General features: G+C 44.1%; 1 protein-coding gene across 2 annotated transcripts in view; it reads right to left on the bottom strand.

Annotated features, from left to right (window-relative positions):
• The window catches only part of LOC119453027 (regulator of G-protein signaling 7), a 43,406-nt gene that overhangs the window by 11,565 nt on the left and 5,165 nt on the right, over positions 1–26,676 (bottom strand). For both annotated transcript variants that reach the window (XM_037715000.2, XM_037715002.2), the window contains exons 2-13: positions 22,391–22,655; positions 21,831–21,881; positions 21,236–21,360; positions 13,752–13,800; positions 12,693–12,757; positions 10,770–10,846; positions 8,677–8,758; positions 7,338–7,427; positions 6,607–6,668; positions 5,972–6,073; positions 4,520–4,723; positions 3,127–3,360 (exon numbers count right to left, since the gene is read on the bottom strand). In XM_037715000.2, coding sequence (XP_037570928.1) covers positions 3,127–3,360; positions 4,520–4,723; positions 5,972–6,073; positions 6,607–6,668; positions 7,338–7,427; positions 8,677–8,758; positions 10,770–10,846; positions 12,693–12,757; positions 13,752–13,800; positions 21,236–21,360; positions 21,831–21,881; positions 22,391–22,547 — 1,298 coding nt within the window. In that variant the 5' untranslated portion in view covers positions 22,548–22,655. The remainder of the gene's footprint in view (positions 1–3,126; positions 3,361–4,519; positions 4,724–5,971; positions 6,074–6,606; positions 6,669–7,337; positions 7,428–8,676; positions 8,759–10,769; positions 10,847–12,692; positions 12,758–13,751; positions 13,801–21,235; positions 21,361–21,830; positions 21,882–22,390; positions 22,656–26,676) is intronic.

Below are 26,676 nucleotides of genomic sequence, written 5' to 3'. Positions count from 1 at the left end.
CATCTCAAGAAAGCAAGCAGTACTTTTGAGGCTTTGAACATCGCAGATTCATGAGGCCACGGCTGCAGAATCTACCTTTTTTATGAAAGACCTGTTACCCCATTGCTCTAAAACTGTCCGAAAGGCAATTCTCTATCTTCGTATGATGGGTGAGACCGGAGATGTTTTAAGATTTCTTCTATGTCACGGGTGTTACAACTGGTGCTGTCCACAATTCTAATCAGGAATGAATAGAAATGAATTAAGAATGAACTTTTAACTTCACTTTTGACATTGAACATGTGTCCATAGCTTTGTATAATGATGATTTTCCGTGTATTCAATATGTTTTTTTTTTTTGTTCTCCTAAGTTTGATGTGTAAGTCACTTGCCGCTGGTGATGCTTATGTTTATTGCGATAGTAACTATATACACACACCAGGCGAATTTTCGCTGCCGTCGTCGGCATCAGTGTGGTGGTCTATATGGATGCCTCGATACTCTATACAATAGTTATATTATTGAAACGCCAAACTTTCCCTGACCAAGTTTTACAGTCTTGACTGGTTTATTCATCACAATGCTGGTGATTTCCGCGTGCAAGAAACCGCCGCAATACATTAAACCATTCCATTCGCAGCGCATGCCGTTTACCTTAAACCAAATTGAAAAGCGATATCAGGGCTCGCAGTCCAAAAGTCGTGTAATTTCACTGATGCCGGCGCCAGTGCTGTTTGCAGGTCTAGTATTAACGCGATAGTGTTTAGGGCCCCGTGTCGCCGAAAATCCGGCGTCGGCAATTGGCGTATGATCGCGGGTGGCGAAAAAAATTATCCAACCACATCGACCGCGCAGGCCCTCCACGTGGTGCAAGGTTTTGGTGAAAAAAAAACTGAATTTCTCACAGTGAAATCCGTCAGAAAAATGGTAAAGTACGACTTTACCATTCGGCGTCGGATTCGCCATTGGACTGTTTACCAATCGGCGTCGAATTGTAATTTGAATGTACGAGAAAACCTAATTCTGCTACGAGGAAACTCAAACACAAACCCCTTTTCCAGCATTTCTACCAGACCTGCGCGCGCCTGGGCAATAGCAAACAATTCATCAAATAATAAAAAATGTGCTAAGGACTTCACATTTTCATATATGACCACTTATATTGTCTCTGGAAAAACGTCTTTCTAGCAATGCATTTCACTTTAAAAGTGAAGCCGACTTTAAGGGGATCGGTGTGCGCTTGGTCTTTGTAAGCTGGCTTTCCTACCTTCAGTGTTGCAGTGAATGAAGCCTGCTTGCCGTATGCGAACGATGCGATGCGAACGGGTCCCGATAACGCTATCGCGTTCTACTCTTAAAGTGGAAGCTTAAGCGTCCTCCAATTTTTCACTGGACGCTGGCTAATGCTGACGGTTTTCCGTCAGTTTCGTCTAAGGAGGTTTGGTCTCCTCTGGTGCAGCTTCGACTTGAGACGCCTGCAACTCCACCAGCGGCGCTCATGACGCTATCGTACTCGGACGCCTGGTAGATTACAGGGCATTATTCCTTCCACCCAGAAGGAATAACCCAGGCCTTGCGTACTGCTTCGGTCCAACATGTAGCACCAGCACATAGTTACAACACATCGAGCGCAATGCCAAGCCCTTCTATCGCTGTCAAAGGGACTGGGGGTTCCACCCACCATGTGGATCCACCCCTGTGCGTGCCCCGTATAAATAAAGTTTTCTGCTCTCTCTCTCTCTCTCTCTCTCTCTCTCTCTCTCTCTGCCTTCGAACGAAACTGCCAATTTTTTTTTTTTTTTTTTTTTTGGGGGGGGGGGGGGGGGCGGGGTCAGTCGAGCTGCCTTGATGCACCATTTTTCCTACCGTCTTTCCCACCTTTTTTATGAATGCTGCGCGGAATAAACTGTAACTGAAAACCCGAACTCAAACCATAAATCAATATTTAAGGCATGATAAGAGTCACGACAACCTCATAGATCATTGCTTCACGATTTCCAAACTGTCACATTAAGTGTAAACCAAGGTTTAAATAGTGAGACAACTCAAAGCAGGCGGTAACGTTCGTCAGTGCATGACGACCGAGACAGATGGGGTCGTCTGGGATATATGCGACCCTTTTTTTTTCGAACGTGCTTTTAACCATGGTACAATACTGCGTCGCCTTAAGTCGCAATTTGTCACGCAACTAAGCTTTCTCTTAGCATAAAAGAAACCTTGCGAGCATTTTATAGGGCCATCTAGTGTGCTAAATTGATTCAATGCTTGCTTCTATTCTCAATATAACTTTATCGCACCTGCAAAAACACTTCTTTCCTCCGCACCTGTAAATCTTTTGCAACCCGTCTAAATGTGCGTCAAATGGTTCGGAACGGTGCCAGATTAAATTGATCTCATTCTCACTTTGTTATCCCTAACAAAACGAAGCAATCTTTCGATACAGAACACAAGTCATGTGACGACAGAATGCAAGAGCGGCACACGTAAATATATGCACTAACACTTTCACTTGAAAATCAAAATTAGGCTGTGGTTCGTAACGTGTAACAAGTCGGCTGTCTTTTTTTTTTTCATGTTTCTTTTTCAACGCGACAACATTATATGGCTCATGAGGCGGGAAATCCAGCGTTGGCGTGATCACGATGAAGCAAAAAGTCCAAGAGATCCAAGTGAGCCAATCGAGGCAGTTGATGACGTCAATTAGGGAAAAGTTAAGGCAGGTTTATTAAGATGGAGTTCATCGCGGCACTCGCACCCCCAACCCTTGGTATGAGCCGAAACCACAACCAGTGGTGTTAATTAAGGCGAATTTAATTAAGGTAGAGTTAATTAGGGCACAGGCTTAAATAAGATATACTTCATAACGGCACTTTAACCCACGACCTTTGTTGTTAATTAAGGCGAAGCTAAACAAGGTAAGTTAATTATGACATAGTTAATTAATGCACTCAAACCCACGACCTTTGGTGGGAGTCGGACCCTCGACCTTTGGTGATCGCAATGCTTTCGGATTCATCCGCGTAGGGACTAAGCGCCCCTTGAATTTTTATTTCTTACGGAACTAAAGCTCACGGACTTTTCTTTGGCAAAGCCCGACAAACCACGGCTGGCATTACAAGCGCAAAAGACAGAGATACTGTCGCTGACCTCTTTCTCTGTCCCTGTGCCTGCTGCAGCGCTTGCGCCTTGGCCATCAGTCGGCGGAAGTGCTCTGAGCGCGTGAAACGCGTGTACGTGTCTTTCTTCATCAGGGCGAACACGTGGTGTTGCGCGGCGTCCAGGCTGAACCGGGTGGGCCGCTCGTGCACCTCCTGCTGCGTGCGCTCCAGTGTCTCGCTGTCCAGGTTCACTTCGCACGGGGCGCCCCGACACAGGAACTCTCTGCGAAGTAACAGCGGTGACAACGATGACGAATTAAGGGGATCAACATTCCGAACGTTTGGAGTCGGTCCTGAATTCGTCATCGTAGTTACATGTTTTGACACTTGACAGCATTGGAACGTGGATCACGGTGAAATCTAAAATTTTGTTCATCATTCATTCCTGAATGAACTCCATGTAGCACAGCATGAATTGCAATTGTCTAAAGTGCTCGACCAGCTGGAGGCGACCTACGCGAGCGGCAGCTGCTCAGTTGCTTTTTTTTTTTTTGTCTGCTTCTTTGCTTGTCTGTTTGTCTGTCTGTCTGACTGATTTATTTTTGTTTGTTTGTTTGTTTGTTTGTTTGTTTGTTTGATTGATTGATTGATTGACTGTTTGTTTGTTTGTTTTCTTGTTTGTTTGTTTGTTTGTTTGCTTGTTTGTTTGTTTGTTTGCTTGTTTGTTTAATTGTTTGTTTGCTTGTTTGTTTGTGTGCTTGTTTGTTTGTTTGTTTGTTTGTTTGTATGTTTGTTGTTTGTTTGTTTGTTTGTTTGTTTGTTTGTTGTTTGTTTGTTTGTTTGTTTGTTTGTTTGTTTGTTTGTTGTTTGTTTGTTTGTTTGTTGTTTGTTTGTTTGTTTGTTTGTTTGTTTGTTTGTTTGTTTGTTTGTTTACCGCGTGGACCGAGCATGCGACATGACCACGCGTTGTCTTATTGCGACGTCGGTCTGTAAGTTTTTCCGTGAAAGACAGTAATTGAATAGGAATGCTGACCGCTATAGACTACTGTGATTCACACCGTACGGTGGCAAAACAACGAATTCACAATGGCTAGGCTGAAGAACATGCAACAGAAAAAGAACTTGTTATCGCGACGCCTTCGTACCCAATACTTGGAATGTGAGCAATGTTGAATGACTAAAAGGGCAAGATTCCACCAGACGTCGTAAAACTCGTGAAAGAACTGCTGCACCACCTCTGGCGAGCAGCATCAAAGAAAGCGATGTATCGAAAGGTTACAGCAGCCAAATTTCCGCTCGTACAGCGTGGGAAAGCGGCGTATAGCTTAAAATGGTTACCCATAAACAATGCTGTAACACGAAGATTCGTTCTAAAGGAATGTGGCCCTACCATTCATGAGCGGACACAGACGTTCCACAAAGGATGGCATGCAGGCACTCACTCGTAGATGGCGGCCACCTTGCGTGGCATGTCCTGCTGCGATCCATGTCGCAGGTCCTGGACGGCCTTCCAGAAGAGTATGTTCTCGTGGCTGTACTCGGTGCGCAAATACTGTTCGAACTCGTGCGCCCCCATTGGGTCCGCCAGGAGCTCCTCCAGAGACAAGTTCCACCGCTGCAGGCGCCGTTCCGTGGGCACCTCTGCCCTGCAGTTGCGTAGAAAGATCATTATTCCGAGAGTGCAGTGAGGTACGTTGTTAAACACAGCACATGAGTGTAGAGCCCCATCTTATGACTCCGAATTTCTTAATTTCATCAGCATCTCGTTATTAGCTACCGTCCTCGACTGCGCTTTTCTTCTCTCGGCATCCATTCTGTAACTCTAATAGGCCACCAGTTATCTGTCCCTACGCATTACATGGCCTGCCCAGCTCCATTTCGTATTTTTTAATGTGAACTATATTAACCATACCGAGGAATTTTGAGCATTGTCCCTTCAGCAATCTGTTGAACTTTGCCGCAACACACTAGCCTAACTCAAAGGGAGGCCCTAAATTATATTTCAGGAGACTGACATAATTTCAACAGGCTTTTGTTAGCAACGTTTAGAGGGTGGTTCCTTTTATCAGCATACGCATTCATTACACCTAGTCGGCACGTAGTGCAGCTTGATAGCAATGTTTCAGTCTTCACTGAAACACTGCTTTAACGAAGCAAAAATGGCCGACTAAGTCTGGTAAATGCGTATGTTAATATAAGGAAGTACCTTCTCAACGGCGCTGTTTCAAACCTTTTGAACCTCGGCCAAGCTTTTGACATATAATTTCTGAAGATGCTGTCCATTGAGTTACCCCAGTGTATTGTGGTGAAGTGCAACAGATTGCCGAAGGTGCAATGTCTTGAATTCCTGAACATGCGGGTACTCCATTTGCTGTGTAACCCCGTAATGCTGCGACAGAGTCTGGTTGCCGAAGAAACAACATGACTAGACGCGATGCTTAAGCCTGCTGTGAATTTGCGCTTCATCGTGCCTGTCTTTCTTTGTCCTTAACCTGTCCTTCGTTACTCTTTAAGCAGTGCGTCTATTCGTGATTTGTAATCTTAACCACTGTCTTATTGTTCCTTAATCTTACGCCTATCATTTCTCGTTCTATCGCTCACTGCGCTGTCTATAACTTCTCCAAAATTATTTTTCTTAATCTCAAAACGTCTGCCCCATTCTCATTCTCATCAGGGGCTAACTTGCCACACTGGTCCAGAACAAAAGCTTGACACAACTATTTGACTAGGAGCCACTATATTATTCCTCCATTTACAGCCACCTTTTCTTGAATGGCTCGGTATCGTTTGTTGAAGGAACCCTTTGTTACTCCGATGAACCCATAACTAAAAGTTAAGGTAACTGAAACTTTTGGTAAAAGAGAAATGTCCAGTCCGTTGTCAAGTTCACTTACGTGCTGCTCTCGAGGGCCCATAGCGTGGGGTCATCCGTGATCCAAGGGTTCCCGGGGTACGGCGGGACGATGAAGCTATCGAAGCACTGGTACTGCTCACACCTATTGCAAAAGAAATCATCATGGCCGGTCCAACTCGGCGTCACCACTCGGCTACAATAAAACGCACGTTCATTCGGTTTAGTCTCACAAAACTGGTTCAGAAGCTCATGGATTGACATTGACTGTTAAAGATTTCACTATTCAGGATTTAACTAGTGCAGTAACTCTCGTGATTACCAGGTGCTCATGTGGTGACCCTGCATACAAACCTGAGCACAACTGAATCCTTCGTAAGCTAGATTCTGTCAGCATCGAGATTATTGAAGGTCGTAGAGCATTTCGTTCCTAGGATTTCTCTTTCTTTGGCAACTTCATGACAGAATTTTGCTAGCCTCTTGAAAAATGTCTACTGTTGAAAGTGTGCCAAATTTCAAGCATTTGAAATTTTAAAACACTGCTGATTTGTCAATTATCTCATGTTCAGCATTGTGGGACCTTCGATAAGTAGATGGTCGACAGAGATAACCAAATCGTACCTCATTTTAAACGAATGGCTGCTGGTAATCACTTCAAATAACAATACTATAACATACCTCGCGAGGATCTGTGACACTTTAGTCCGCGACCGAGCAAGGTTCCTCTTGAGAATTTCGATCTGGAAGAAATAAATGTTGATGCAGTTTAAAAACAAGCTTTTGTGGAGCTTAAGAGAGTGCACGACCAAATTGTGCACCAAGCTTTTGCTCGAAAGGTTCAATTATCACAATCCGTACAAGCTTGCCTATGTATTTTGCAAAAATCTTTTTTTTTTCCAACACACAAGCCCCTTATCAGTTTGCGATATCTATCTAGAATTAGCGAATCACTGGAGTCAACCCGTGCAAAAAATTAAGGGATCTTTAAACGAGAACTTAGGTATTAGTTGTATCCTTATTAATTTGAAGTAGACAAGCAGGCTAGCTTGTCTACTACAACTCAGTCAATGCTTATCCTAGCCTGATATGTCTTGCCTCTTGTGTTATTATAGGCTCTATTGCAATGAAACATTTTATCTTTTATTTCGTTTCCGCGTATCTATTTCTCATTTTATCAATTTATGCTTTAAGAAAAAAAAACGAACTTTCACCTGCTTTTTTATATTCAATGCTGTATCTTTAGGGTTTAATGGCAAGTCGTATTAAAAATCTTTCGCCTTTCACATTTTATGATGCTGAAGAAGCTAAACCTTGCAAGAAATCGATGTAAAGCGTATTTTGGGCATGCCATTTATTGCGTTATATTGAAAGATATAGGCCAAGTGCACACATATGGTTGTGGACATTACCTCTCGTTTTAGGTCGTCTTTTGTCTTCTTCTTCGGCGGGCCCCTCTTGTTAGGCACTGGACTCTTCTCTAGGCAACTCGTACATCCGGGCTGCAGGAGGCATCGGCACGATAAAGGCATATGTAGTGCAAATTACGATGTTGTAGAAAGCATGAAAACGCTATTAATCTTAAGAAACTGATTTGAAATCAAGTTTCTGGTACCCCCGATTCTTGTCCCTTTCAGTCACGGTGCTTCCACATGGCTATGCAACTTGCTTTTGAATAGTCTGGCTGGTGATGACAACATAAAAACCTTAAGCTTGGCGCACTGAATGTAAGCGTAACCTTCTGCTAACAAAAAATATCATGTCACGTTTATATTGAAAGTGATGCAAGACAATGGTAGTATAACAAGTGCACCACCAGGTTTGTCGAGAAGTTGTACATGTTGATGTGTATCACTGTTGGTAATAGCGTTATCATTTGCATCGAAAAGCCCTCAATTCAGTCACAACCAGCGTTCTAACTTCTGACAAATAGTTCACTTGTTTTATAAGTATACTGTATGATCTATAAAAGGCCAACATTAGTAATCAATTATTTCTTGTAGTTATTACGGATGGCCTAATGTGACCAAGTATTCATGCTACAGGTCCAAAATATTTTTGCAAAGTTAGTGCTCTGGTTCAGAAAAGTACAAATTTTGAAGACTTGAGGACCCTGAGCCTTAATTCCCGACTGAGGAGGTCTTGTTAACCCGACGCGTATTCCTGTCAATCAAATAGGAACGCCTATAGCGAAGTATAATTTACAAAGCAGACGGCTTGTAAATAGAGTTGGATTTTTGTACATGCAACATAGTATGCGCGTGATCATGGCACATTACTATCACGCTGTCATGGTCTTACGATTATAGTAAGGGTGGACATTAAAACAAGGTCTAATGACATATTACGTTTTTCCAAGTCCGACAACGAGCATTCTGTGGAAAAATATGAGTCGTTAGCAGAAAAAGGAAAGATCGAATGTGCTTTTCTGTTCTTAACGTCGCAGAAAATTCTGTTATAGTTTCCCGGTAGGGTTTCGTTTAACAAATATTATACGTGTGTGATGTGGTCCTCTTGATGAAACGATTAGCTAGACATGGCCTGCTACCCGACTATGTGACACACAGATGTGGCACAAGAGGACAGAAGAGTCTTGCAGCTCGTAAATTACGATTACGTGGCCTTCCACAGTATTAAGCCACACTCTTCGAAAATTCAGATATTTGCTACTTCAGGTGCGCAGTTGAGCAATGCTTGTCAACATTCTGCTTGATTATTTTGAAATAAGTGGGCAGAAAGCATTGAGATTACCGGTGGCCGGTGAATTCGCCAGTAGGCCCGTTCTTGACTTTGTAGGATCAGCTTGTCCGTTTTCTTCCGCTCTTTAGCCAAGCTGCGTGAGAGATGGACAACAGCGAATAAATTCTTTTAGTTAAGTGCACTATCGCGGGCATATTTATTGAGTAGCTGTTAAGGAAGTTTGTAAGGCTATCATGGAAAAATGTCACTGTGTCAGCCACAAAACTGTGAAGTTTTGTGAACTTCCCGAAAAGGCGAACGGGCGTAAGGTGTTTCTTATTAGATAGTTTTAGCCTGTCTGTGAAACGGATAACCATTTACAAAATACCGAAGTACCGGAGACGTGTACGTTAAACACAGCGCTATTGGCCCTCTCGCGTGACACTGAGTTCATGGGGCAAAGGGTTCACGAGAAGGTGCAGACTTGATATGGTCAAGAGGGAACGAGAAGAAAGGATTACTCAGTCTTACGTATCAACTAGATGACTAGACTTAGCCAGGGTCCTGAAGAAGGCAAGCCGCTTTTTGAAGCGTTGGCCCCAAGTGGCGGTATTGTTTCCTTGTTCTAGAGCTCAACCAGAGTGCACAGAACTATTATTGCAACAGATAACAGTGCTGATACTTTTATTTCTGCATTTATTTATTTCCTTGCTATTTATTCATTTCTTCATTTCGTTTATTTATTTATTTATTTATTTATTTATTTATTTATTTATTTATTTATTTATTTATTTATTTATTTATTTATTTATTTATTATTTATTTATTTATTTATTTATTTATTTGTACTACAATCTTATACGAGGTTTTTACAGGTGGTAAATATACAAGACAAACACTAAAACCTGCAGAGCACAATCGCTGTTCCTGAAATACAACGCGAGAAAAACAAAAACAAATGCAAATGCATATCTAAACAATGTCAAAATGCGACAAAGAATAATGTTGGGTCAGACAGGTTGTTCCACTACATTATTGTTCTTGAACTAGGAATGCGTAAAGCAATTGTTACGGATCGTTAACGGGGTAATTGCTAGGAAATTGCTGAGTCAAGTAGCGTAACCAGTTGGAAAAGTGAAGAGGGCCGAAATGTTACTGTTGTAGTGCCTGTTCACTAATTGAAAGCGAACTTTCAATTGGAAAACTGCCGGCGTAAAAGCGTTGGCAGCAGCCTAACGAATAAACTATAGTCGCTCCTTTATTTTCCTTCGAAGAAACAGTCACACGACACAATACTTTTTCCGGACCATTGTCTTTCAACAAAGCGCCACACGATGTCCCATTATCAGCGCTTCTATTTCCGTCCGCATATCCGGTGTGTTCAGGTATTTCGTGAACGGCAATATGCACAGGAATAGTTGTTAAATCTGCTTTGTGGCCTTTATTACGACGATCACTGCATTGGAAGCCGTTAAACAATGTAACAAAATCTTCGACTGGCCGTTTCGAAGCACTCGTACAGCGTAGCATTGGTCAGGTAAGGCAAGAACTAAGTGTTATTACGAAGCTAAGCAGCTTTCATTGTTTGTAACGATTACCGATTAGCACCGTAATAGCCTGCGTATCCACAAAGTAGACTCAATGCGGCCTTACACAGTTTCGCAGAGCGATGGAAGCGCGCTGAAACAACCAGTCAATGGTGGCACAAATCATAGGACGTATGAGTGCAGTAACATCAGTGAGCATTTCGTGCATCGGACCTAACCCCTGAATTTTTTACGTGTTTCCGTATACGCCCATCAAAGTATGACACCGAACTGTCGACTCGTTCTTGTGCGCAAAGTAGTTTTTCGTGCTTTTGAGCAAGATATCTCCTGTACTGCCGCATCCCTTATGTAAAGCTTACCGCGGCAGCTAATGCAGCGTAAGCCTTATAAGAATTGTAACAAATGTTCACGCCGTTATCTTGACAGTGCCACTCCTTGTGTTGCACTAGTGAGCCCGCAGAGACATTGAGAGGTTTTAGTCATAACGAAAATTACATTTCCATTGTAATATCGTACTTTAATTATTATGAATAATAAATACTTGATTCGAACGCGATCGATGTTTCTTTCTCTCGAAGGCCCCGGTCTCGGTGCGAGCTTCCAAGAGTGAGTACTTACGCCGCCTGTTCTTGGGCTTGCATGCAAATGAACTCCCATTTGTGGTAGAGCAGCTTCTTGAGCCTCTGCAGGGCCTCCTAAAAGAGCATAGACGCGAGAATTTGAACACTTTAGGCACACAGTGGCACAAGAGTTATGTTCATCATTGGGGTAATTAACATATGAACAAGCTTAGAAGAGAGAAAGAGTTATGCCGGGCAGGATCAAGTGCGCTACTAAGCGACTTGCGGAAAATGCCGAGTGTTGCAGCAAGTGCCATTTCACTCCCTGCTTTACCTTCGCCCCCTTATTATTTTCCTCAGCGCTTGATAGCAAACTGCACGCTTGTCAGGTTAACCTCCTTGCCGTTCATTGGTTCTCTCTCTCTCTCCTCTCTCTCTCTTCTTGAGTGTACAATTTTGGCCTGGATGGTTTGTGAACAGCTCGCTGAACAGCACGTGAAGAGCACATAGCACACGAAGGACGGTACACATCAGGTGACAGTCAACTGATTGATTTATGTAGAAGAGTGTGGAACATATGACACCGATTTATCAGGAAAGAACACAGCGTAACAAAAAGAATAGGGCACATGTAGGCAATCGATGATGAAAAGCCACAACGCTATTTGACTTTCATTATCGCTGGGACATCTACAAAGCCTGTCAGAAGAACAGGTGTGAGCAACATCTCATCCTTGGTGCCCAGAAACGCGCAAGCAAGAAAAAGACACACTATCGAACACAAGAAACATCTGTTCCATCTTTCTTGTCCTGCCGTTGACACTGTTCACCAAGCTCTCTCTCTCTCTCTCTCTCTCTCTCTCTCTCTCTCTCTCTCTCTCTCTCTCTCTCACCTACACGCGCCGGTTTGCAGGTGATAAATATTTGCTCAGTCCTCCAACTGGCAATGATTTACACAGAATGCAAAACCTATGGTAAACCTTTTGACAGAGTTTAAATTGCTATAGGGAACTAGGGCGCCGGTGTTTAAGAGAACTTATAGTATGTCGGTTGCGCCAGCATGGAAATGGTGAGTCGTACGTGTGTTTGCCTAAACTTCGCCCTTCTGGGTTCAAGCGGCTTTGTGACTTTGCAAATTGATCATTTTCGTGTACATATATTGCGTCATAAGCGCAAACTTTTGCAAAGATTGCGCATTTGCGCAGAGTACAATTGCCTTACTGTGTTTAGAAAACTAACAGTGCTTGAAAATTTAGAACTCTAAAGCCTAACAAATAACCTCACAAGTACGTTTGAAGCCCCAAGCACGGATATTTCCGTGGCATTTGCTTGACCGTTGTGACAGAGTTGCCTTTAATCATTTTTAATCATGTCATCAGTGGTCCCATGAACGGTGGAATGACGGAACCTCGTTTTCGAGCATCCACATCACGCACACCAACATTTGGGTCGAATTTCTCTTCCAAATCTCGCACACCAACATTTGGGTCGAATTTCTCCATTCCACCACCACGTCGCGTCACTGCGAATTGCACGACACCGGTTGGGACTTGAAAATCATGCAAAATTCTCACGTCGACTAAATATTGACATGGATTGCTGTGGTCAAACCAATCGATGGGTTAATTTAGCGACGCTTCTCTCAAATCAACCTGCCACTAGCATTCCTGTAGAGTGGGAGGCAGAAAGTAGTAATATTTGATCCGCCTCTGTCGTCTGCTTGCCTAATCTATGATCTGCATGCTCTTCGCAGCCGGACGGGTAGCGGAATTATTGTCCGCGCAGCCGTCCGTCGTGTCGATACATTATGAGGAGCTATTAAGCAATAGTTCAAATGGCACGATGTGGTAAAATGGTGAGACGCGTGTTGCGAGGATATAATACAGCTGACCACTGCGTGCTAAAATATGAAGCAGCTAAGGCAAGAGCAGCGTGACGATTCAAAATTCCCGTGCAACGAAAGTGAAGATTGCATTCTCACCTGTTCATACTCCTCGAGGGCGTACTTGGGCTTGTTTTTGAGCGCCCGCTTACACAGGTAGATCGCTGAACAAGGAAACACAGAAACATGTCAGCCGTGGTGAAGAATGGCACAGAAGTGCTCGCATGTCTTTATTTATTTATTTATTTATTTATTTATTTATTTATTTATTTATTTATTTATTTATTTATTTATTTATTTATTTATTTATTTATTTATTTATTTATTTATTTATTTATTTATTTATTTATTTATTTATTTATTTATTTATTTATTTATTTATTTATTTATTTATTTATTTAATAAACGTACTGCCGAGTCTAGGCGAACCAGAGCCGGGTATATAAAAAGCACAGACAATATCGCAGACAGGTCACACAATGTGAATGTCTGGTACATTTTTTAGGCCGCTGCACTCTGTTACCCTTCGCAGACGAAATTTTTTAAACGTATCTGTTCTTTTGAAGTTCGGTGATATAGAATTAGGCTTAGTGTGCCGTGTGTGACTGGTTGATAGTGGTGACAGGTACTGCTTGAGGTCAACAGCGAGTTTGTTAATCCGGAGCAGGGACATGAATTAGATCCACTGAGATTTCCTTGCGTGAAAAGAGGAGCTCGATAGCGTTATCCTTTATTATATTTTTTGGAGAGGGAGACTTGCCGGGATTACTTAAATAACTGGATTTGTTGTCTTCTCCCTCCATTCGTTCAATTTCGTTAATGTGTCCTGCAGTATGCGGATCCATTTCTTAATGTTTCTTCACCGAGGACCGAACACAACGTAAGCCCACCTGTTCATTAGCAGATGTTATCATACTTATTCTCAATTTCAGCGGGTCGCTTACTGAAAAGCTGTTGCCGGTAAATTGTAGTAATACATATTTTAAGTCGTATAACAAGGTCTCGCTCTGTCAGGACGAGTAAGAGAGCTTCCTGTGCAGTAATATACAATGTCTACTCCATTGTCACGCACGCAATAATAAGCGGAGTTGAAGTAAATGAAGTCCTGGCATAATTAATGTTAATCAATGCAACAAAGCATCGAGTGCCGATGCTTACCGTAATCCGTGTTGTCGGGCTGGTATCGGGAAGGCCAGAAGTAAGGAGTCTGAAAACAAAAGCAAGCGGGACATGTTGTAGATGAGGTAATTCGCGAGGGCATGCAGGTTACACGGTAAAGCTTTAAGCCAGGTCATCAGCTGTAGGTAAGGTAGACGCCTGCTTAGGTCTCACTAATAAGACAGCAATGTAAAACATCCAGTATCAATGTGTCAACACATGTATCATAGCTGTTTATTTTTTGCGGTGACAATAATCGCAGGAGTTGCATTATTCAGTTTAGTCACTCATGCACCTGGTTTTACTTCTTAGAATCACACGAACTCATCTCAGGTGCATTCTTATTGGGCACTCTGTTCTGGTCTTCATTTACGGGGTCGCATCAACAAATCATGGTACGAAGGCTGACGGATCCCCCATTCTTCCTCCGTTATAGACACTACGCCACCACAATGCTAGCAAACCAAAGAGTTTCGAGAACTATGTCAAAACTATTTTAAACATTTGACGCTCTCAGCATCAATGACAGCATTTGTAACACGTCGCTTTTGTTGGCCTTATAGCAATTAGAACTTTTGCCACTGACCGTAAAACAGCAAAATTCTGTTGTATTATGGACTGTGGCAATATTTTTAATTGATAGAATATGGTTCTACCTAGCCAGACGGTTCTCCTTCAAACGGCTGACTTCATCAACAAATTGTTTTGAAGCCCAATACTACAGCAGTCTCTGGAACGAAATTAAATTGTCGAATAATCAGCTTATTTCCTATGCCATCTCTCTTTACCTTGTGTGCACGTTCTATGCATTGAATTAGGCATCCTTCTCTTATATACCACCTGTCCAGCTGAGCACATTCACGAGAACTGTCCGTGCGCGCCTATGGGACGGCACGAGGCGAGATACCCAACCCAAAGATGGCGAAGATTAGCACTAGCAAGCAGCGACGCGCTGGCAACATATACATTCACTCTCTTCATTTCCAGCTTCATACATTCGGTGTAAGTAATGCATTGAGAAACTAGGACCAAAGGAGAGATGATTACGGTGTTAATAGGCCATCCCCTTTGAAACGGGGCGGAGACAAATAGTCACCTAGCCTGGTTGATTCAGTCAGGTTTTACTAAGTTTATCGCTATCTAGCCTTTTACATATCTCATCTCGATCCTAACTTTCGCATTTAAAACCCCTGTTATATTTTGTACCATTAACTACGCTTGGTAATTACACCAGTTCTATCAATATCTTCCGGTTGTTTTTTTTTGCCGCCAATACTCTAATCGTCTCCTACTTATCTCGGCAGCTGGCCAGGCAATCCTATCACTTTCGTTGAATCCTAACGCTTCTTGAGGTTGGACACTATCTATGGGTCTCGCTGGGTGAATATCTTGGTATTACATTAAGATGTTCCGACTTGTTTTCGATATTTCTTGGCAGCACACGCATGCATCACCCTGTGGCGCGTATTGGCTCGGGTATGTTTTTTGTCCTCAGGCAGGCAGCTCGGGCCTCAAATAGCTAAGGGCACTGCCATTTGCATTCTAATACAGATTTTTCCTCTTGATTTATTTCTCGCTATTTGTATAAATCCCTATTGAATTTTTTTTTGGCTCCATCCCTTGCATCACACTAACCGTCTCTGTTTCTCTCACCTTCTTTTTTATGACTCCTGGGTGTCTATTTACTCTTCCAATTGTCCAGTACTTGGTTGCCAACTTTCTCGACCTCTCGTTCCATTCTGTGTCCATGCCTTAGAGGTACGGATATTTGCGCAGTTTAGCACTCCATTTCTTTTCATCCATGTTCCTTAGACTTCCTGCAAAACTAATTTTGATCTGCGCTTCTCTGACTTCAAAAGAAGCTTAACCCAAATCACCTTGCATTGCCTCATTTGTGGTTTCACCATGGGTCCCCAACGCCAGTAGGCCAAACAAGCACGGGTTATACTCCAACCCCAGAATATTTCTTCTTTGAAGCGCACAGTTGTCTTTGCGAACTTAGCGCTGGCACAATTACACCTTATCCAAATTCCTCGCACCACCTCGTGTTTATTGTATCCTCAAAGTACTAGTAAATGTTTCATTATTGCTGCCTTGCGCTTCCCTTTCATTTTTAGATTGTCTTGGTAGACGCTGGAGTAGGATTTTCCTTCATTTATGTAATACTCCCAAGTATCTATATTGCTTGACCATGGGTATGACTTGCTCTTGAATTAATACCTCGTCATTACTCGTCTCTTCAATGAAGACCATAATTATCGATTTATCTGGGCTAAACGTAAGGCCCAGATTCGTCCCCGCATTACCACTTACATTCGAAAGTCTGAAAATTACTTGAACTGTCCGCAAGTAGCACTATGTCATCCACATACATCAGCCCAGGAACCTTCTGTGGCACCGTTTGCCCATTACGGATGTAAGATAGATCAATCGATGCAACATAGAGACACAAACACACGTGGCGCCACCTACAGAGAATGGTGCTTTCCCTATTCGCCCAACACGTTAAGCTTCCCAAAGTGCCCATATTTGTCAAAATGACTTTCTGCAGGAATGCCTAAGCCAGCCTCAACAAAACCCTGACAGCACTGTCGTGTTCTAGCGATCCGGCCGCTTCCAGGTGGAATGCTCGCAACAGATGTTTTCGCTTTTAGCAGCAACCAAGAGAACAAGCAAGCAGCTTTTGGAATTTTGTCGTCTGCATTTCGGAGGTGGCCTCGTGGTTCCTACTCTTTTGTTCCCGTCTCGGTCTCTCTGGCAGTCTACTCGGTGTTGAACAAGCAGCCGACCCTCTGGAGCTTTTCGGCTTTACATCGCGGACGTACCTAGACCCTCTGGCTTGGCCGGCAAGGCAGAGGTAACAACCGATGTTTTAAAAGCCGCCGAAGTAAAGATCAGATACTCGCGAACCGACGTAGACACTTTCGTGAAGAATACCTTGATCTGGTTGAGTTAGTTCATCTTGCTGACAGCGTTCAAACAGCGTAATGGACGAAGACGAAAAGGGACACATAGGACAGGATGGGGCGCTTGTCTTTCAACTAGCGTTTACTTCAAACGACCGACTATTTATTACAGTACACACTATCGCCCAAAAGATTCCGCCAATCAATCAGTTCGCGTGTCTGCATACAGAGCCCGAAATATTTGAAGCGTATTACATAAAGAAAGTAGGCGATGAGTGAGTCAGATGTCTGTCTTTAGCACTGGAGGAAAGGGACTTGTCATTTCCTATGCGGTATCTATGGACGCTTGAATTGATTGATTGATCGATGCAATCTTTTGGGCGGTGATGTGTGTCTGGTGTGCCTGATTGGCAGTGTGTATCAAATAGCCGGTCGTATGAAATAAGCTACAGTTGCAAAATGAGCGCCCCGTCCTGTCATATCTGTTCCTTTCCCTATCTGTCCTTTGCGCGGTTCAAACGCTGTCAGCTCTTTGCTGATTTCACTCATGCGAGATTGCACAGTACTTTACTGGGCTCAACCAGAACATTGGTGGAGGCGCCTGCGGCAAACAGACCCTGGCAGGATTTTTAGCCTCCAAGCTAAATTCAAGTGAAGCCAAGCAAGTAGCTTCTCGGAATTCGGCTGATCATTGCCTTCACTCGACGCTGTGCAAATCTTATTGGCCGTTGCTGACAGCCCGCATGCTTTGTGAGCACTGCCAAGCGCCTGAGACTCTGCAACTTGTCTTTTGTGACTACCCTGCGTGTACTTTCCCCAGTGGAAGATGCTGGCTTCTACGATGGTAGTCATCGCAAGGCGAGCGTTGTTGTAAGGTGCTGTTTTGACAGCACTGTGTGACCGGCGCAGCAGCAGAAACCCTTAACGAAGATGGCTGTTATGGACTGGTGGCAGAGCAGCCAACTAAACTCGGGAGTTTAAGAAAACCACTGTGTTGTATGGTTATTATGCCCATTCCTTCTTCATGTCCTGATCATCGTCGTTCATCATTATTTGTTTGTACTCTCTCAAGCTTCCACCTTCCCCTGTGCAGAGTAGCAGGTCAGAACACTATCTCGCACTGACCTACCTGCTTTTCCTGTAATTAATTCTCTCTCTCTCTCTCTCTCTCTCTCTCTCTCTCCTTCACTGAAACAGCTAAATTCACGAGAATCAATAATCACGAAATGAGCGCCTCCAAGGAATGAGAGAGAAATAAATCTATTCTTGTCATACGTAAAGAAAACGTGAAACACCCCTAACGAACGCGCAGATAACCATGGTCACCGCATTGCTCATAGAAAAGAAAATTATAGAAGCGCCTTAGCTTTTTAATCGTTACTCACACATGCGATGGCCGACAGTATCAACAGAATTGATCAGGATTTCGCCGCTATCTTCTGGCACTCATTAAGTCAGGGGTTATGTTACGTGTAATCCAGTTGTTTTCGACTTTTGGTGACACTATGAACACATGAACACCAATGTGTTACGTGTAGATGATGTACAAGCCTATTTACAATATTTTACACGTAGGCTAACGCTGGCCAAGATAGCGAGCCTATACCAATCGGGAACACGTCGTCTCCCTCCTCTTCAGTTCAGCCATGCACGGTGGCGGCTGTTCCGTATCAATATCTCCTTCAGACAAATTCCTTAAGTTCACTGAAACGCTTCCCGTGGCCTCAAGAATGCATGCCATCTAATCATCTCTTGCAGTGGCGTCCCCTCCATTTTCCCTTACCTTCAACTTTAACGAGCATTAATTTGCATTCCATTGAACCGGAAGCACACATGACATGACCAAAATAAAAAAGTTTCAATTTCATAACTTTTTCTTCAAAGGTCAAAACGCGTTGTTGAGCTAGTAGGTTCATCATGGCAGCAAGCGGTGCCAGAAAACACGAAGAGCTTGTCCTTCGTTTTTCTTTTTTTTTTTCTTGCACCGTTAGCTGCTTCGGTCAAAATAGCATTTCGGTTTAATCTCGCTTATCTAAGCATATCTTGGCGCACTACGTCACTGCACGACGTCACATTTAGGCATAAAAGCGACAACCAACTCACGTCCGCTTTAGTGGTACCGAAGAACGGGCTACAAAATGTAGTCGCAAGTTTTTAATGCGATTAGCATTCTTAGCCTACTTCAGGCGTTTTGAGCCTATCTATCTATCTATCTATCTATCTATCTATCTATCTATCTATCTATCTATCTATCTATCTATCTATCTATCTATCTATCTATCTAGGCTCTTACGCCAACGCAGTCACCCAAGTTGTCTACCAGCTTGGGTCACTAGGTAGGTGCTCGTGGTCGTGATGTCATCGTGGTCGTTGCATCGTTGTAGTTCCAGCTTTGTCATCCGGATTTTGTCATGCATTCATTGTCATACTGTTGTGATGCCGTCGTGGTCGTCCCATCGTCGTCACTTGAAGCCTTTTCGATTCAATCCGATTCTCGCGATGCCGTGGTTGTCACGTCATAATCGTCATAGAGACTTCGTGATACAATCGTCGCCATGCCCTTGTCGTCATACAGTCGTCTTCATCCCAATGCCCTCACACCGTTGTCATACCATCTCCGTCAATGCGTAGTCGTCATACAGTCATTGCCATAACGCCGTCGTGTTCCTTCCAACGGTCCTTCCATGGTCGTCATTCTAGCTTCATCATCAGATGGTCCTCATACCGGCCTCATGACGTCATCGTTACGCTGCCGTCCTTTTACCGTCGTCATCATTTCAAAATCTTCATATCACTGTCGTCGTGTCGTCATACTGCCTTTGTCGCTCCTTCTTCATCATTCCATCCTCTTTACTGCGTCGTCATCGTAGAGTCATCGTCCTGCTGTCACGCTAATGGGTGATCTTGGCAAGCGAGTGCTATAACAAAGTGGGCCGATATCGGCGACAGTATATGTCGCATTTATCCGAAGCGACGCAAGTCTTAGAATGACCACCGCAGATTTTGAATGAACGTACCTAAACCCGCACTCATACCCCAGCCCTAAGTGCCTGGCATGGCCGGCCGGAGGTACGGCCGAACATCTTCTGTGGAGTTGCTCCGGCTTTGACACGATCCGAGGAAGGACACTTCACTCCCTGCTTTTCTGGACTATTTGAGGAAAAAGGAAGATCCTGACCGCCTCTTTGCAGAGCCGACCTGGGGACCACTCCACCTCGAGGAAGAAGGGAACACCGGTCCCCCTACCCCCATAGAGCACCTCTTTTCTGCCGCAAGGTTTGACTTACTAAATGTAGAAATAAAGACGTTTAAAAAACGTACCTTCAGCAATACGGCGTGTGGTTGTATTGCTTGAATGCTAATCGCATTACCATTGACAGTCGTCGCGAGGTAAGTTTAGTGGTCGGTTGTAGGTGGTCACTGGTTGGACTCGGCAAGGAAAAAAGTTCGTCCGTTTGTTCTATCTTTCGCTCTCTATCTCTCTCGGTTGCTCTCTTTCTTGCTTGTTCGTTTGCCCGTTTAGGTTATACGTTTACATTGACAATAATCGTCGATGGTTCCTTCAGGACTTTTTTCTTATCTTTGACTTGGTCAGTGACTGCAGCTGCGCTTTAAAGTAAAGAAAAACTGTAGTGCCGAATAAATCTATACAGACCAAGCCACATACGGGCCCCGCGGTTAAAATGTTGCATTATAATTGATCTTGAGTGGGCAATTGCCGGCATTCTGACAGTACTGACATTGGAAGGAGAGGTCTTGCTCCGTGTGCTCGGTCAGCCACAGTCACTACATGCAGAAGAGATACTACGCGCTCGACCAAGCTGCTGTAGTGGTCACTGACGGAAGGGCTTGAAACGTCTCCACATATACGGTTGAATTGAGCAATGTCGATTCTACGTGTCATCCACACACCAATGGCGAATTCAAGCTGGTATGCCACTATGCGATACCAATGTCGATTTTAACTCTTTCGTACCAAAACAACTAACGAATGTAACGATCTTTAATGCCACATGATTTGTGTGCGGTGTGATTCCGCGCGTAGCAATACAATTACGCTAGGGTAAAGAGTTCGCACAGTTTGGGCGTTCAGCCCTACGTAGGCTTGCGAGACATGGCGCGTTAACTCTCACCTCTGCACTGACTACAATGAAGCGCTACGGCTGGTAATTACTGTTCTTCAGTGTAGAGCGGAAGACATTACTTGACAAACTAAAAATAAAATAACGTTCACATAGGTGTGTGGAGGTTGTAGTGCTCCAGAAACTACTGCGCGTGCTGTGAAATGAGCTGCCGCGTCTTGTCTCGTTTTTTAGGCGGTTGTGGCCAATGGTAGCACACTTTGTGTGGTCTGTACAGCTGCGCTCCATCGGGTTGACTGGTTGCCGGCACTAACTTCCAGGTTAACCCCACCTGAAGCAACAACACAAACACCACCCTCTGGAACCACGTTCCTGCAGCCATCACTGCCATCTCCGACGCCACTAACTTCAAAGAAGCTGTCCCCAATCAATTATTTCCGCTTGGCTATTCAACGTAATATAATGACCGAGAGAGTGCGAAAATTAGTGAACTGACCTGGAACCTGTACAGAGTGCTGTCATCTCTAATGGCGAAAGTCTTGGCGTTGTCGCTGACCGGAAAGAAGTAGCCGTACTGGCACAGCAAGTTGGCCAGGTGAAGGGCCTCAGCTGCCACAGGATCTGCGGATACATGCAGCTGTTCTATCCTTTTTTTTTTTACACGCGCGTGTGTGTACAGTCGACCAAAGGGAAACTCAATAAAGGCGCCATGCAGCAAATCGCTTTGCTTTACTTTCGTCACGTTATTCTACGTGTCTTTTCGATTCACTGCTCCGTAGCGAGCATCGAGGTGTTGTACCCTTATCGATACAAACAGCCAGCATCTTGGCATTTCATTGTGCTCTCGAGCAAGTGTTGCTCGTAATAATTACAATTCGCGTCTCTGAGATGGGTTATCTTTATATGAAAGTCTGAACGACACACCGCATTTGGTGCAACAGCCTGACCAATTAGATAACTTTATCGTCAGTTCTGGAGTCGCGCCTGGAAAGCAGCTGGGGTCTGTCTAAGTTTCGATCGAGTTTCCTTTTTAATCGACTGTACATGCACTCAGAAAAGCCAACAGTGGCGTTGGACGCCGAGATTCTTACTCTGATCCTCAATGTCCAGGTTATCCGTGAGCCATTCGACAACGTCATAGCCTGCGAAAGGAAGGGAGGTCAGTAAGCGGGCGAGTAAGTGAGCTAGTAAGAGTGAACATGTGGGGCAGTGAGTGCTAAGTGGGTTAACGAGTGATTCAGCGAGTGAGCCAACGGATGAGTGAGACAATAAGTCAGTATGATGAGTGAGTGAGTGAGTGAGTGAGTGAGTGAGTGAGTGAGTGAGTGAGTGAGTGAGTGAGTGAGTGAGTGAGTGAGTGAGTGAGTGAGTGAGTGAGTGAGTGAGTGAGTGAGTGAGTGAGTGAGTGAGTGAGTGAGTGAGTGAGTGAGTGAGTGAGTGAGTGAGTGAGTGAGTGAGTGAGTGAGTGAGTGAGTGAGTGAGTGAGTGAGTGAGTGAGTGAGTGAGTGAGTGAGTGAGTGAGTGAGTGAGTGAGTGAGTGAGTGAGTGAGTGAGTGAGTGAGTGAGTGAGTGAGTGAGTGAGTGAGTGAGTGAGTGAGTGAGTGAGTGAGTGAGTGAGTGAGTGGAGTGGAGTGGAGTCAAAGCGACGTACCGAGGAACGCGCTGGGTATGGAGGTGAGGAAGAGCTTCTGGCTTCGCACGGGCACGCCGGTGTCCGGGTGCTGCATCTCTCGCACGAGCGCCTCCATCTTGGCCAGCACGGGCTCCTTGCAGCTGTCGTCTGGCGGCGGCGGCTCCTTGCCCTCCATGGGCGCTCAGACACGCAGCCGGCGGCGACGATGGCTAGGGCCAGCCCGCCGCGCAGCGCGGCCGCTGCTGCCCATGCCCCCCTGCGGTGCTGCGGCAGCCCACCAGGCCTATACGAGACAAGACAAGACAAGACGGTCAAGGACGCGACGGCGTCGCCTGCCCCGTCTTCACAGGGTAACTGGACTTTGCTGTATTCTGCTCAATACTCTGCAATACTCTGGCGGGGCCGTATCGAAGATGCCTGTATCTAGATACTACCTTAAGATACTTTGTGTGGAGATACTGTCTTAGGATACTCCTTTGGTATCTTGTATCTGTGTCACGATACATTCGGCAAGACATGCATCAGTATCTGTATTTTCGATACATATACGAACTATCGTGTGTCTTAAGATACAACATACAGCTAAGGCAAAATGAACAAAAAACGCAGCCACTGACAGCAGTTAAAGTTTATTCTGAGGCGACACTATTGTGCTAGATCATTTTGCTAATAGCCAAATAGAATTAAGAATATCGAATGTTGTGCAGCACTTGTATTAATAATGAATGAAGGTTTACTAAATAACTTTTTTTAATTATACTCGTTAGGTAGAATGTTCCAACCGCAGAACAAGGCGGTGCTTATAGCACACAACTTGGCTGGGAACTTTGTGCTTATGTAGAACGAGTTTAATGAAATGCATGCTGTTTGACAGTGCTAACGTAGACAAATGACGGCGAAAGAGGCGACAAACGAAGACAAACGCTGACTTCCAACCGATAACAGTTTTTCACAAAAGAGCACGCATAAATTCAGGGGGTACACACGCGCAGTTTCACGCTGACGCTTGCTCGTATCAATGACGCAAGACAAAACGCTCGACACCAGTCATTGTCAAAGAGAGGACGCAGGTGGCGACGGTGGCTCGGAATTCCCTGCACCAGCTCGGCGTAGCGTCATGGATTTTGACCTCGTTTGCTCGGGCGTAGTTAAACTTTAACAGCGTAGCTGTTGTTAGTCGAGCGTGCGCCGGCGATGACGGCGCCGTCACGCAGGTGAAGAGCCGCAGAGGTCACGTGACCCGGGGGCTACCGCACTTCGATCACGTGCAACGCTTGGCCAATTGTCTTCCAGACACATCAAGCTTGTTCAACATACTGCTATTCAGCAATACAAGAACACCGTCACTCCTCTGCACTGTTCCCTGCACAATCTTCCTCGAATGTTTTTTTCCATCTACTCAGCCATCTGATGTCGAAGTGCTATTCATTTTATCGTACCTTCCGTGTATGAAATAATAAAAAGAAACAAAGTTAGAAAAGAAACAAAGATACAAGTTTCCTGTCCTTCATATATAGTTGCTTGGATTTGTATAGATCTGCAAAAAGAAATATTTAACGTTTGTGCGTGTCGAATTGCAATCACGTGAGGCGCCAGCGCTTTGAACCAATCAATCGTACTTTTCGCGATGTAAGCAACTCAATAGGCTAACCGGTAATGTGACATTATGTGCGAACATAAGTTCAATAACCTCAACTGTCAATAACCAGCAACGACCATTTAGAGCGGCCATGTCAGGCTGACCCTAAAATCACAGAGGCGTCTCGAGTGCATACGTGAAAAAGACGCGTGAGCACGTGAGTGGTTCGGTGGTTGGTTCGGCAAGTTACACTACGAAATACTGCTAACGACCTAATTTGGCAAGAAAAATGTCGCGGAAAAGAAGTTTAATGCGCCTGAAGTTTGCCACTCTTGCACAAATGGCAAGCTTGTAAGCATGTATGCCAATGAATAAAATGGTAATTTGAACAATTCAAGAGTGACAGCAGCGAAAACTTAATGTACCTCACTAAAGGACCCCGCACATGGATTTAGTTCAAAATTAACAAGATTAAGGCTCCCCAAAACCCTCTTTGCACTAGCCGCCCAATTCTTGACCGATCCTTCACACTGTTAATCTCAAGTAGCAGGTCCGGCATGTCTCATCAAAACTGTTTATTTCTCTCTCTCTCTTTCAAGGATCAGCTGTATCAAGAGGTAATTGCGAGACAGTTGAAGGTAGAAGAGCGCTGAATGGCCAATGAAAAGACCAGAGACGGAAGGAACAAAGATACAGACGAGAAGAGCGTCTTTCTGACTGGTTCTGTGTTCGTTTCATCGGCAATTCGGCACTCTTCGACCTTCAAACGACGCACTAACTAGCCCACCGGCCCACGCTTCCACAGCAAGAGACCGCTCGTCCGTATCTTTTTTTTTTTTCTACATGGAAACTGCTTTTCTCCGCATACACTGACCTGATTATGATCAAGGTTGTTACATTTGTAATACAATTCAAAATCTCATGGCCTATGACAGCAGATTATTGTGTTTAGCCTTCTATGTTGAACTGTAAGTTATCCTAAATCCAATTTTTTGAAAATGAGCCATCGTGTTTACATTTCACAAACCCGCGGTCAAAACAGATGCCACAATATAGCCAACAGTACCTATTAGAGTTCTCGATAAAAATCTTCGATATTCGTTTTTCTTCCTTTTTTTGTCTTTTTTTTTTTCTTTTTTTTTTTTGGGGGGGGGGGGGGGGGGGGGCTTTAAATTCGCCGAGCTGCAAAGCTAGGCTTCAATTCTCTCTCCAATTATAAAAATCTTCGACACTTTTTTGAAACACATGTTAGCCGGTATGTTCCAGATGTATTTCAATCGACAAAGAAAGCTAGCTCACAGCCTTAAGTCTTCATGTGCCACTGCTGATGCCACATATTACAATGTCACAGCTGCTCAAGCCACACATCATGATGCTTACAAAAAGAAACATGACACCATGAGGCTCACCAAACTGATATGGCACATAATCGAAATATAGACAACCTACAACTCCCCCAAAAATATCCCTATTGGCAGTCAACGCTAAAAATCGTTTTATAGTGTGAGCACTTGTACGCACCACAGTTTTCTGGTGCAAACGATTTCTTTACAACACGTCTGCTAAAAAGTACCCTCAAGTCCCACTAGGTGTCCCTAGACGCAAGGAGCAACATGAGGCCAGGCTGCTCGAACTTTTCGTTGTCACTCACTTATAAAACGAAAATATTTGCAGTGGCTTTGCGCTTTATACTTCTTGTACGTCCGTTCGTCATCTGCAAATATATTTGGGCCAACCAGAATTTTTGTGAGATAGGGCGCATAACCAAAAAACAAGAAAACAAACGGGAAACACTTGCGCAGCAATTCCCCACCAACAAGTTCAACAAAAACCATCTTGATCGTGGATTAGGAAGATAATTTTCACGAAGGCAATGGTTGCCGAAAAACATGGTCGTAACCCGGTCAGCTGGGCAGAAACCAGCAGTTCTTTTTGTGAATGACAGTGGTCGAACAAGAAATTTCGCTGGAGCCAATGTTTCGGCAAAGGAGAGTAGGTAAAAAAGAGAGTGAAAAACAGCCAGGTTAGCCAGTGTAAGCACCGGTTTGCTACCCTGTGGTGAGTGAAGGGCTAAAGGGAGTAAAAGGTGAGGCAAGATGACCTGCCTTCGTCAGGAAAGTGACTGTTTTCTTTAGCAGAGAGTCAGCTCAATATCCTCTCCCCCATCAATGAAGGTAGTAGCGTACACAAACACTGCTAGTGAAAGCAGTAGCTGCACTGACGCAGAAAAATCCGTTTGCCGGAACGTTGGAGCAAGGACATTTCTTGTTCGACTACTGCTCGTCACTTGAAGCTTTCATTTTCCCGTGGACTTGTTAGCAGTCCCTTACGCAATACATTATCATCACTGTCATTACCTAGCAGCAAAAATCGATATTCTCCAAGATGAGGCATTGATGAAACTAATTTTGCACTGACACAAAGTGTGGAGTAAAATTCGTGAAATGAAAAATTGACTTTTGCGAGTCTGCCGAACGAAGCGACAATGCAAGCATATGGCGATTTCGGTTTCTACAGAAACCCACATTGGTTCCCATTGTAGCTTCATGTCACAGTGTTTTGGATTCCAACTTTTCCGGTCAAAAAAGAACTTCCTTGCAACCCTTTCCAGTGTCATTTCGACGGACGCACATGGTTCAAACAACGTACAGTAATAATCTAGCTCAACGGTAGTACGACATTTCACAAGAGAGACACTTTATGTGCTAATCGTTTTCGTTTGACC

The sequence above is a fragment of the Dermacentor silvarum genome, chromosome 5 (assembly GCF_013339745.2).
Source record: "Dermacentor silvarum isolate Dsil-2018 chromosome 5, BIME_Dsil_1.4, whole genome shotgun sequence".
NCBI lineage: Eukaryota > Metazoa > Arthropoda > Arachnida > Ixodida > Ixodidae > Dermacentor > Dermacentor silvarum.
The sequence above is the reverse complement of the archived record's forward strand: the minus strand, read 5'-3'. Positions and strand labels throughout refer to the sequence as shown.